This window comes from Cotesia glomerata, linkage group LG1 (genome assembly GCF_020080835.1).
Source record: "Cotesia glomerata isolate CgM1 linkage group LG1, MPM_Cglom_v2.3, whole genome shotgun sequence".
NCBI lineage: Eukaryota > Metazoa > Arthropoda > Insecta > Hymenoptera > Braconidae > Cotesia > Cotesia glomerata.
The window spans coordinates 26,275,076-26,289,400 of NC_058158.1; the positions used below are offsets into that span (position 1 = coordinate 26,275,076).

Here is a 14,325-nt window from a genome sequence, read left to right on the forward strand (position 1 = left end):
AGAAGAGAAAAGGGTTTTAGGGTTTAGTGGGTAGGGGCGTCAGCGTCAGAGTTTTAGTATGTCACTGCGTCGAGTCGCCACATATCCAGGCCAAACAGCTACGCCTGGAATCCGTAAAAAGGATTCCCCCCCCCCTAGAGAGAAAAAAAAAAAAAAAAACACACACACACACACACACACACTCACACATGCATACAGACATACGGACATCATCGTGGAAACATTCAGGGAAGCTTCCTAGGACCTCAAAACGTCAACATCCGTTGAAAACTCGATTTTCGAAAAACGAGGTAAACCAATAACTTCCCGATTTTTGAAAATTTTCAATTTTCTTAGCGGGAAGTTAAAAATTGTATTTTTATTTTTTATCGTTTCAAATCAGAAATGGAATGTGTGGAATTTCTGCGGTGATCAAAATTGAAAATTTCCTAGAGTGTTAGGATGCCAAGCGTCGGGATTTGATGAAAGCTTAATTTTTGAAGTTCTGACTAAATTCAATAATTACTTGACTTTTTAAAAGTATTTAAACGTTTTAGCCAGAAGTTCAAAAGGTTCAATTTCTAATGCAGAAAGTAAGGAAATTTAAATAAAATTTTTTTGACATACACTCTTTTTGCTATGAAAAAATTTTTTCTTAAAGCCAAAAGGGCGTACACCGAAAAAATGTTTATTTCTCATTTTTTTAGTAACTTTTCATAATTTTTGAATCCCTGAGTTGATGGGAGTAATAATATATTACACTATTAGGGCAGAAAGTTTGAGATTTCTGCACTACGCGCCATGATGCTCGAGGCGTAGCCGAGTCGCGCAGTTCACGGCGCGCAGTTCAGAGCTCTCAAACTTCTGCCCGTGTAGTGTATACTATTTTTCTTTATAGCCGGTCGAAAGTACGTAAAATATTTCATGTACTGTATCGAAAAAAAATTGATGCCTGCCCCCGACATTTGCGGCACGAGCGAAGCGAGTGCTGCTGGTCGGGGGGCGGGGGGGCATCAAATAAAAAAAAATTAATGTAAAATCAAATAAAAAGTAATTAAAAAACATTTTTTATTTTAATTTTTAGATTAAATAAAACTGAAATTTCTTGAATTCAACAAACATAATAAAGATTATTCTCGGTTAAAAATAGAAAAAACGAGCATATTATCTGAAAATTAAAAATAATTAATAAGAATCAAATTAAATTGTTGTTACTGCGTACATTTTTCTAAATAATTCATTAATTAAATAAAGTTGATCCATTTTACACACGTCACTGTCAAACTGAATCTCAGTACAGTACAACCTGGTTATAAGTTACATCGGATGATCTACTCACTCTTACGACAGTTATATTTTTATCTATATCTCTATTTATACCATCAATCGTAAATGATCAGCGTAAACAAAACATAGTTCTATAGTATAATTATATAAGTTAGTAACAAATGACTAATGTCAGGCGCGGTAGCGAAAGCATTTGCTCCCGCTGTTATAGAAGGCGAATGTGTAGCTTAATCAATGCACGAATCTTTAACTTTCTGCCTCGAAATAGTTGCAAAAGATGCGTACTTTCAACCGAGGTATAAAGAAAAATATTTTTCTTACTACGCCGGTCGAAAGTACGGGGTTTCCACTGCGATTTCATGGCAGAAAGCCTCAGTTTTATGCCGTGATCAAGTCGCGCACGCGCCCTACGACGGGGAGCCGAAATAATGTATTCGTGCACTGACAACGAAACACGAGGCGGCAGAAAGTCCGAAAGTCGGTAGTCGCGCTCACTCTATTACTTATGTTTATAAGCCTAACCTTACTTGTGATTGTTATGAATGTATCTTAGTCTAGTCAACAAGTTCAAAAACGTGAAAAATAGAGATAAAGGTCCTAAAAATATGAGCGATGGCTCATTCGATTCGGAATCACCTCTAGAAAAATGTTTTTGAAGGATTTTGGTGCAGGTAAAAAATTGCAATTGTTATTAACAAAATAAGATGGAAAAAAAACGATATTTCGTTTTTTGTTAATAACTCGAAAAATATTAATATTTAAGCAATTTTGAAAAAAGCCCGTTAAAGAGGAGAAAATTTCCAAGAAAAAAGTCCGTACTCCCGGAACTCTATCTCCATTATTTATAATTTTAATTTGACGTTGAAAATAGGGCTCCGCGCGGCTGTTACGGCATGCGCGCGCCGCCGCTAAAGAGAGCTCAGCAATAAAAATAATTTTTTTATAACATAAAATGTGATTTTAAAAATTTGAAAAATTCTAGTATCTTCTTAACACTTGAAAGAATCGAGCCGCGAAGAAAAAAAGTTTAATCACCATTTTTGAAAAAGTTATCTAATTGTTAACTAACAAATTTTTTCCCAATCTCCGTTGGCATAAACAATGGGATAAAAGGTATAAATAATTGGCCTATAAATTTTAAACTTCGTGGAGCCCTTTTGATATATATACTTTATAAGATCCTGCGATAAATTTTCATTAAAGTTTATTAATTTGTTAATTATGATTTTTATAACTATTGAAAAATTAAAAATCTAAAAAGTTGATAAAAATTTTTTTTTCAACTAATATTTAGCTATGCCTGTTTTCACATTAAGCAATGGCAGTAATTAATATAGGTTATGAATTTTTTACGTAATTTGTTTATAAAATTGTTTTAAACAAATAGAGAAATTCAATATTTTTGAAAAATTTTTTTTTGCTATTTGGTTGTCCACAAAAAATTATGATTTTTAAAAAAAAAAAATTTTTCTTAATTTTAATTTTTAATTGTTTAAAAACGATTTTTTCATATTTCGATTGTTTAAACAATTAGTTAAGAAAAAATTTTGCTTTTAAAAATCATAATTTACACTTTTAAATAGTTTGGCAAAAAAAAATTTTTTTATTAATTATTTAATTGTTTATTAGTTTAACAATTTGTTATAAACAAATATTGACCAACGTTATATTTTTTTCTGAAGCAGAAAAAATTATAAAACAGCCATATATAAAAAGTTCCAAAAAATTTTCTTTTTATTTATTATAATTAATTTTAATATCATACGGTACGGTAATTATCGCCACTACTTGATTTGTCAATTAAAAAATTGATATATCTTTTAAACTATCAGAGATACGATAAAGGACATTCAGGTCTTTTTATAGAGAATGAATTTTTCTTTCAGATGGATCTAAGATCAAGTTCGTATCTATTGTTTATTAGCTATTACATGCATTTGTTTATAAAAATTCTGTATTTTTTGACTTTTTCGTATCTTTTGTGATCTTTAACTTGTTAAATTATGCAGATACAGCAAAAAACCTTCAAACAATTTTGTTAAGGGATTAATTTTCTAACATATTAATTGTTAATCATACTTTTATTGCTAATTGTTTAAACATTATATCTGTTTTTGCTTTATTCTTATGACAATATTATCGAATTTTCGTAAATTTTTATTTTTTCGTAGTGGTATTTTATTTTTCTGTTCTAAAAATTATGTTTTTAGAATATACTACTCCGGTTTGGAGTGTTATATTTAGTGAGCAGCTGCTTCTTTCGAAGGTCGATTCTTTGTTAGATTTCTTTTACCTGTTCCCTTATACCTGATAGAGCTGACGACGTGGCTCATAGTTTGTCTAACAGTTACCCAGTGCAGTTCAGTGTATATCAACGTGGTGTATATACAATTATTCTTATTAATATTTTTATCGTGGAAAGATACACGTTTCTTAATTTAATAACCAGTGAAACATTCGCATATGTTATCAATCGTCTATTGAATCAGAAAGTAACAATTTTTGCTTATATTTAGAACATTAAATTACAGTTACAAAATTACCACGTAGTTTTTCATCCAACTCAATACTTTAATCTCATTTTTTTCGTTGTGACCGTCATAATTTTATCACAATGGACTACTCATTAAAATGTTTCATCTGCGAAAGGAAGTTTGTTGGTTCTTTATTAGCTCAAGAAGTGAAAATCGTTAAAGCACGTGGGATAGCCACATTACGTGAATATAGTATGAAAATCGGTGATAATAAGCATAAATTTTTAGAAGGCAAAACCGAAATTCAAGTTCACGAAAAGTGTCGAACGAAATATTTAATTTCCAACAAGGATACTCCTGGTTCTTCAAACTCATCGGTTTCCGGAATATCAACACGCAGTGTATCTAGTGATTTTGAGTTTAGTAAACACTGTTTGTTTTGCCAAAAGGACATCTACAATAAATTACGTAAGAAACACATTATACAATCAGATGAAATAAAAGAGAAATTATTACATTTTGCGGAACAACGTAATGATTCTCTTGGACAGCATGTTATTGATTTAATATCCCGAGTAAATTCATTAACAGAAGTAAAGGCACGTTATCATCTTTCCTGTCTCAATAAATTTAAAAAAATTCGTTCGCTCGTCGGAGTAAAGATAGGGCAGATGTTCGTTCATTCAAGACCTGGCTTTTAGAACATGGGCTCTTTGATTCAAGACCAGGTAAAATTATGTCACTTTCAACTGGATTAGTCGGCGATTCAACTGTTGATTGTCATAAAGCTATCGAAAAAGGTCTGAAAAGTTTGGCAAAAATGGTTGGAGCTAATGCGGACTCATATAAGTTCAGTAGGAAGGATTGTGTGAGAACTCTTGTAAAGACAACACCACTTTGTATAATAGACGAAGAACCAATCACGGTCAATACTACACTTTTGTTTCAACGCATTGTAGCATCAATGATTAATAACAAAGACATTGTAAAAACAGCTTTACTTCACGAACTTGCTCCGTTCCCTATGAGCTTATTTAATGATAAAGGCTTAATGAGAGAAAGTAATAAGTCTGAGTTGTACAAATCTCTTCAGTCTACAAAATTCTTTAAACCAGACCCTTCTGAGTACAATTACGTCATCGATGGTGGATTTCTCTTACATAAAGTTACTTGGCGTAAGGATGGAACATTTCAAAAAGTCTTTGAGGATTATTCAGCATACGTTTGCAATCATTACTCTGCGAATGCTACAATTGTTTTTGATGGTTATAACATCGACAACTTTGGGGTCAAATCTTATGAGCGCTACAGACGAGTACGAAATAAAATTTCTCCAGAGGTAAAGTTTACTGAAGATATGCCAATTCCGCGAAATAAAGACTTCTTCCTTTCAAATCTAAAAAATAAGTCGAGATTTGTTGAGTATCTAATTAATTATTTACAACAAAAAGATAGCTTCACTGTTTCCCAAGCAATTGAAGATGCGGATGTATTGATAGTACATACAGCAATAGAACTAACACAGAAGTTCGATAAAAAAGTTATCGTGGTAGGCACAGATGTGGATTTGGCTGCAATGATTATCGATTTAGCACCTAGTGACAAATATATAGCTATGTGGAAGCCAAAGATTTTAAAAACACCAGATGTAATTTACGAAGCTGATAAAAACGCTAAATTTAAGAATTTGTTACTATTTAGCCATGCTTTCACCGGGTGTGATACAGTAAGTTCCATCTTTAGAAAAGGTAAACACAGCTTACTGGAATGCATCCAGAAAGACCCAATTTTGAAACAGGAAGTAGAAAAGTTTTATAACTCTCAATCGTCAGTCAGCGAGATAAAAGAAGCTGGAGAGCGAGTTATGCTGAAATTATTTGCAGCTAAAGAAGATACGATTAACCAGTGCAGAATCGAACGCTTCTCAACTGGTGTCACAAACTCTACCGCAGTAAATTTGGCAACTTTACCACCAACAGCTTCTGCTACACATCAACATTCTTTAAGAGCTTATTATCAAGTGCAGACATGGCTTGGTAATTTAAAAATCCTGAAGACTGGGGATGGCAGAAAACAGAAACTCTCTTTCTACCGATTAGAACCACAGAACCTTTGGCACCAATAGATTTACTGAAACTGGTACACTGCAGCTGCTCAACTTCAAATTGCAGCAAAAATTGTAGTTGCAAAAAAGCTGGGATGAAGTGTACTAGAGCATGTAAAGAATGTAAAGGGGAGAGCTGTTCAAATGCTACTGACCTGGTTCAACTTACTGAAAACGCCAACGAAGATGAAGAAGATGATGATGATGATTTTGATTATATTTCGGAAAAAGAGTTAGAAAAGCGAAATACAAAACGATTAGCTTACGAGAAATTCAAACGATCGATCTATGGATTAGATGATACTGATTCAGAAGAAGAAGAAGAAGAAGAAGAAGGAGAAAAGGAAGAAGAAGATCAAATAGAAGAGGATAATGCAGTTGAAGAAACGGTGGAAGTCTCTCGGACTTCTAACGTTGATGAGCCAAGTACTTCACGAATTTCTCCTTTGAAAAAAAAAAGAAAACGTCAAATATAAAATAAAAACCGTAAAAACTATTTGCAATACTGTAAAGGATAAAAATAAAGATAATAAATGTAATCGAACAAATTTTATTATTATTCAACCACCTTAATTCATTATTATAAAAAATCTTATATACTTTAACCGAAAAAAAGTTATTTTTTAAATAGATTAATAAAATAGTATAAAATAAAAACAAGAAATTTGGGATGAAAATTACAATAAATAAGTAGAATCTCGATGAAAAGTCTATTAAACTGTTTAGGAAATCACGGGAACAATTTTAAATAATATACACAAAAAGAATTTTGATTTTTTACATAATAAAATAGAATACATTTATGTTCAACGGAGCTCCAGTCAAATGAACACCAAACACAGTAAGTATATTGTTTAAACAATTAGCAATAAAAGTATGATTAACAATTAATATGTTAGAAAATTAATCCCTTAACAAAATTGTTTGAAGGTTTTTTGCTGTATCTGCATAATTTAACAAGTTAAAGATCACAAAAGATACGAAAAAGTCAAAAAAATACAGAATTTTTATAAACAAATGCATGTAATAGCTAATAAACAATAGATACGAACTTGATCTTAGATCCATCTGAAAGAAAAATTCATTCTCTATAAAAAAGACCTGAATGTCCTTTATCGTATCTCTGATAGTTTAAAAGATATATCAATTTTTTAATTGACAAATCAAGTAGTGGCGATAATTACCGTACCGTATGATATTAAAATTAATTATAATAAATAAAAGAAAATTTTTTTTGGAACTTTTTTATATATGGCTGTTTTTATAATTTTTTTCTGCTTCAGAAAAAAAATATAACGTTGGTCAATATTTGTTTATAACAAATTGTTAAACTAATAAACAATTAAATAATTAATAAAAAAAATTTTTTTTTTGCCAAACTATTTAAAAGTGTAAATTATGATTTTTAAAAGCAAAATTTTTTCTTAACTAATTGTTTAAACAATCGAAATTAATAAACTTTAATGAAAATTTATCGCAGGATCTTATAAAGTATATATATCAAAAGGGCTCCACGAAGTTTAAAATTTATAGGCCAATTATTTATACCTTTTATCCCATTGTTTATGCCAACGGAGATTGGGAAAAAATTTGTTAGTTAACAATTAGATAACTTTTTCAAAAATGGTGATTAAACTTTTTTTTCTTCGCGGCTCGATTCTTTCAAGTGTTAAGAAGATACTAGAATTTTTTCAAATTTTTAAAATCACATTTTATGTTATAAAAAAATTATTTTTATTGCTGAGCTCTCTTTAGCGGCGGCGCGCGCATGCCGTAACAGCCGCGCGGAGCCCTATTTTCAACGTCAAATTAAAATTATAAATAATGGAGATAGAGTTCCGGGAGTACGGACTGTTTTCTTGGAAATTTTCTCCTCTTTAACGGGCGTTTTTCAAAATTGCGTAAATATTACTAAGTGTCGAGTTATTAACAAAAAACGAAATATCGTTTTTTTTCCATCTTATTTTGTTAATAACAATTGCAATTTTTTACCTGCACCAAAATCCTTCAAAAACATTTTTCTAGAGGTGATTCCGAATCGAATGAGCCATCGCTCATATTTTTAGGACCTTTATCTCTATTTTTCACGTTTTTGAACTTGTTGACTAGACTATCTGTCTTGTTATGTGTCGATGATTTTAGCTTGAAACTGAGTTAATTAGAGAAAATAAATATTCATTTTAATGAAATGAGACTTATTAAATATTTAAATTACAAAAAAAAACGAGAAATATTTTTTATTCTGATAGATATTTTCAAATAAATAAATTCATTATTGAACAAATAATTATTTTAAAAAATACACAAACAGATTTTTTTCTTAATTTTTTTTTCTATGCATTTTACGATTATTATTTCATTTTTTTGTTTTTTTTATTCTTAAAATCAGAGTTAATTTATAATATATTTATAACTTTAAATTTATTAAATTAAATTAAGATCTTTTCTCAAAAGAAAGTAGTAATATAATAAATTATAAATTAATATCTTTATTGACAGGTGTATTTGATGCCTACCCCCCCCCCCCCCCGACCAGCAGCACTCGCTTCGCTCGTGCCGCAAACGTCGGGGGCAGGCATCAATTTTTTTTCAAAGCAATTTTTTGCGTACTTTCGACCGGATAGCAAGAAAACTAGTATACACTACACGGGCAGAAATTTGAGAGCCCTGAACTGCGCGCCGTAATCTCAACTTTCTGCCCTCGTAGTGTAATAATATACTATTTATATGCCCTTTTTGCTCTGCAGAGCAAGAAGGATGTATAATTTGAGGTACCCCCTCCCTTCCCTCTTTTAGCTTTAGAAACATGATCTGGTTAACTTCAAATCGTACAATCTTTAGATACTACAAATTTCAATTATTTTTGATCAGTAACTCTTGTAATCAGGTATATCAAAAAAAAACATCTTCTTATTTAGTAGTATTGACAGATTTTGTCGATACAAATTTCTTAAATTTAAACGATGCAGGGGAATGCATAATACAGCTAAGGCTAAATATATTGAGTACTTTAACCACCACATTGCGCTCGAAAAATTTAACTTTGAAGCAGATGTTGCAAAAGCTACCACAGCATGTGAAAAAATTTAATTTAAAAAGTATAAAGTATAAGGATTGGTTTATCTTTTACGTGTATTCAATTCAATACTTTTATCATTCGGAATCTTCTTATTAACTAAAAGTTTATGTTTACTTTAATGGCAGAAACTTTTTCTCAAAGAAATTCAATTCTTGATATTCTTTACAGGTAAAAGTTAATATTTATTAGTTTTTTTTTCTTATAGTGAGTAATTATAAAGCTGGAAAATGACGCGATTATAAAAATTGCCAGATAGATGGCTAACATTGGAATATGCGGTGATATAATGGTTGAAATAAACCAAAGTCAATTGGCTAAGTGTTTAACTATTACATCGCTACATTACTAGCAGTTCCGCAAGGTTTTCAGAGTGCCCCAATTAATTCAACCACCACGCATGTCGACGATTGCACCGAGCATTTCCCAGTTAGACATGATGAGTCTGCAATACATTTGTGGCTCGGTGCTACGTAAGCTATAAAATCCAAATTCGTTTCCAATTTATCCAACAGTGTATTTCCAAGAGACAATAGGTGTGAACGTCATTTTACTGAACTAGTTGTAGCAAATAAATACCAGCATTCCCCATTTCACTAACTTGAAAAGAGTTGTTAATTGATTGTATAATTTAATTTGGTTTTTCAGGAGAAAATTTATTTAAAATTTTCGCTACAAAATAAGAGAAAATTAGTAGTGAAAAGAAAATTTCGATTGCTGACGGAAAGAAATTTGTAAGTGAATGTACATTTTATTCCGATGAATAACAGGAAATAATGTAACTCAATTTTAACAAGCACTTACGTGTAATAAAACGATTTATTCTATCAATTTTTCAATGAAAGACAAAAATTATGAGAGAAATTTTACTATCACTCAAAAGATTGAAATGAATTTTCAAATTTTTTTTAAATGTAAATTTTTCAGTAATCTAATAAAGTTTAGAAAAATTTTTCTTGTATAGTCTTTATGGCTATATATAAAAATAAGAAGATTGTTCTTTATAATTTTTCAAATTTATTTTCTGTTTATAAAAAAAAATTGTGGTAGAGTGACAGATTTTTGTACTGTAGTTTTTACAGTATATATGATGGTAATTCTTACCGGGATGTTAATTGTTAATTCCCGATTTTTATGATCAATAAAAATTCTTGATAGTTTTATATGCAGAATTGTCAATTTTCAAAATTTATATGTAAAAAAAACCTCAAAACCACTGATAAAACGAGTTTAAATTTTTTTGATAATTCAATTTCTAACTCATGATTTATCTTACGTGTTCTTTCACATTATTTTTACACGTGAGTACAGTCTTCTTAATTTTATTAATTGCTCTGTAAATATGTTTCCAGGAATTAATAACATTATAACACATAACTGCTAATCCAAGTACGACATAAATAATTTAATTTCTAATTTTGTACTCGGGAATCAAATTAATCCAGTGATAGTAAAATTTTATTCTCATCTAAGAAGTAAAAATACAAAAATACATCCTAAAAGATTACTTTATATAGATATACATAAAACTGGTCTAATCACTATACTGAAACGATTTTACTCCCCTTAGCCGGATGATGAGCTCCGAAACGTCGACAAGGGTGTACTTGAAATAATGGTGTACTTTTGCCAAATGTCGTTTGTAAATAAAGTTAGTTTATTATTATTATTTTTTTTATGTCTTTTCGTTTACTATTTTTATTTTTGGCTCCTAAAATAAATAACATTTAGGATATGCGATTAAAGAAATTGTTAGTGTGGGTCATACTAAATTGTTTATTACGAAATTATTGGATCCCTTTCAATAACTGGAAAAATAAGCAGTAAGGTAAAAGCCCCAATAGATGATCATGTACCAGTATATGATCACTCCATGTATTTGTATACCTATATTTGTGAATATAGATATACAAATACATGAGTGATCATATACTGGTACGTGATCATCTATTGGGGCTTTTACCTTATACTAACTTTTGACAATAACAGCATTATTTCTTTAACCAGGAAGATATTGTCTTTGTATTTATTATTTTTCATAGTTTCAAGTTTGTAACCATAATAAACGAAGATAATGAACCCTAAAAAATAACAGTGCTAAAAATGATTTTTCATGTACTGAACACCTATAAGAGGTAGTATTTGGAATGACAAAGTATTAAATATCAAGCTCCTTTAAATACTTTTAACGCGGAGATAGCTGAAAAAAGTTACATAATATACTATATACCCATTTATTCATATGTATATATAACTAATTAAAAAATTTTAATCGCAAACAGGCGATATTTTTGTAAAAGAGCTGTCGCACGAGCTTATTTATCCTTTGATCAAATTCTCGGTCAAAGCGGTATTCGGCTATTGAAAGGAGAAAGTATTCTAGAGTAGATGTAGAAGAAATGCTTCAGTGAAAAACCACAGATTCTTTGCTCTCATATAATTTTCTGCTGACACAACTTTTTTTTGCACCACCCTCATTGGAGGTTTTTAATGAAGTATTTTTTCAAGTAAGAAAAAAAAATCAAACATATATTAAATTTTGTTCTGACTAATGTTGATGATGTTTTTGATTACAGCGTGCAAGCAATTATCTCGATCTGTTCAAGGAATATTCGGACCATCAGATCCTCTATTAGGAGCGCATATTCAAAGTATTTGTGAAGCCTTAGATGTACCACATCTCGAAGCTAGGATGGACTTCGAACCTGCATTCAAAGAGTTCAGTATTAATCTGTATCCAGCCCAAGACCATCTGAATAAAGCATTCAAAGATTTAATGTCTTTTCTAAACTGGACCAAAGTTGCCATAATCTATGAGGAAAATTACGGTATGTTTTGATTAAAGTTACCAATTCATCCTATAGTTAATGTTTCAATATGCTTTCTGAATACTAAATTTCACCTATTGATGTTGGCAGGATTTAGCTAGCTAGACAAAATCTATGGTTACATGTACTGAAAATTCAATAGAAGGATATCTTTGATACTTCAATGAAAATCATAAATATTATCGACAATACAAATAATAATTTACATGTTTACCAAAATATTTCGACATCACTGAGCGATAATATTCTATCTTATAATTTTCAAAAGAAAAGATCGTTTAATGAAATTAAAAATTTTTGGAACTTTCAAATATTAATTATTCAAATTTTTCAATTTTATTTCATTTAATTTGCATAGTCTTGATCATACACAAAAATTTATTATAAAATATAAGTAAAAATAATTGAATTTATGATACACTGTCGAGTTTTTCATCTTAAGCGCTACCGTGTCTTTCCGGATTGTGATCTGAAAATCTATTTATTCGTCTCTTTTTTTTTTACATTTACATCTGTCATACCTTTTATATTTATGATTGCAGGCCGTATCTTGGATACTTTTTTCTCGTAACTTTTGAATTCTTTCTATGTACAAGTAAACCTCTATTTTATCAAGATTGCATATTTGTGAATGTTATGTTTTGAGCTTTTACTGTTTCATGTATTTATTCATCTCACGACTGTTTTATAACGTAAACGAGGATTTTTTTTTTAATTTCATTCGAATTTTTTTAGGTATGGAAGCTTTACTTTTCTGTCTAAATTCTAAATGATTTTAAAACTTATTTTGAATGTAGAAATTAAGTGTAGAATTAAATGAAAGTAAGTTTTTGGGAATATTGAACTTAAACACACGGAAAAAAAAAAAATAAAAAAATTACATCTTATACTGTAATTGTAACGTGGCGCTTCATACGAAAAAACTGAAAAAATTAAAACTATAATTTTTATATATTTTGTAAGAATTAAATTTTAAAAATTTAATTTTTACACGGTACAACATAAAATGTAATTTCCGTATTTTTCTAATTTCCGTGCATTCAAAATTTTATTTAAGGAATTATAACCTGATAGTAATATAAAATTCAGCATTAAAAAAAGGCTTGATGTAAATAAGTATAAAAGTGTTATTCGTTTGAAATTTGAATCAGCTTGTTTCATCACTTTTCGAACATTAAAATAGACATTCCTAGATAAAAACTTGTTTCATCTAGAAAACGGTGTTTCAGTAAGCCCCGACATTCAATAGACAAAGATATATGTATAGTCTATAAAAACAAAAAAAAGAACATCATGAATTTAATGTCTGGTTGGTGAACTCTAACTCAAAGTCATGGAACAAATTCAAAGTCTGTTTACTCTCTTTACTTCCTTTTATAGCTTTTTTCACTTTACTATATATTTCAAGCTTGTCAACCTTTTATACTCACTTTTTATCACATAGTCACACAGTTTGCTGTGGGGTATAGTAGATTATTGCGTCGCTCTACTAATTGGAAGACTAGACAATATAAAATAAGACAAAAAAATATGGGCTTCGTTATTTTTCAATTTAATAGCTCGCGGTGTCAACCTGAATTCATTGCATTTTTACTATTATATAGTAAAAAAAAATTAAGAAAATGGTTGACCCTAAAGGCCATCCCTACAACTTTCCGCTATAATTCCGTACCTAAGCGCTTAAAATTTCACTTATGGTGTTTTTGAGCTCTCCGAGCTCAAAAATATAATTTAAGTATTATTTTTAGCTTTTTAAGCTCAAAGAGTTAGCTGTTTTATGTTTTTGAGCTCTTCGAGCTCAAAAAAGAATAATTTTCTGATGAAAATTCAATAAAACATCATTTGTTAAATTTTCAACCTGCAATTATATACTTTTGAATGAATAAACCGATTTTCACGGGGTTGGTAGCATTTGACGCAATTTTTCAAATCCTATGATTTACTTTTAAATAAAAATTGAAGCCAGTCAATACAAATTGATCAGACCGAAAATTTTGAAGAAATTTGAAAAAATTCCCTTTTTCCGAATTTTTTCGCCAACGATCACGAACGAATCATCCGATTTCAAACGGCCCGTCGGCGATCGACGTGGTTTTTTTATATTAAAAGCTGATTAGTTTTTTTAATCGATCGGTAGAGCCGTTTAAAAGTTATTCCAAGAAAACCACATTTGAAAAATTTTTTTTTCGTAGTTTTTTTGAGATTTCTTAAAATCTATCCATCCGAATCAGTCCAAATTGTATTCCAACCCCTTTTGAATCGCGCCAATCGCGATCAAATCGGTAAAGCCGTTCAAAAGTTATGAGAGGTAAAACACACACACACACACACACACACACACACACACACACACACACACACACACACATAAACCATCGTAAAAATCCTCAGGAAAGCTTTCTAGGACCTCAAAACGTCGAGATCTGATGAAACCTCAATTTTCGAAAAATGCGGTAAAATCAATAACTTTCCGATTTTCGAAAATTTTTAATTTTCTTAGTGAGAAGTTAAGAAATTGATTTAAAAATTACACCACAAGTGATACTAAAATTTTATTTCAAGAGTGGTATGATTTTA

General features: G+C 30.1%; 1 protein-coding gene across 10 annotated transcripts in view; it reads left to right on the top strand.

Annotated features, from left to right (window-relative positions):
• The window catches only part of LOC123271688 (glutamate receptor ionotropic, kainate 2), a 294,730-nt gene that overhangs the window by 164,845 nt on the left and 115,560 nt on the right, over positions 1-14,325 (top strand). For all 10 annotated transcript variants that reach the window (XM_044738125.1, XM_044738076.1, XM_044738085.1 and 7 more), the window contains exon 5: positions 11,497-11,748. In XM_044738125.1, coding sequence (XP_044594060.1) covers positions 11,497-11,748 — 252 coding nt within the window. The remainder of the gene's footprint in view (positions 1-11,496; positions 11,749-14,325) is intronic.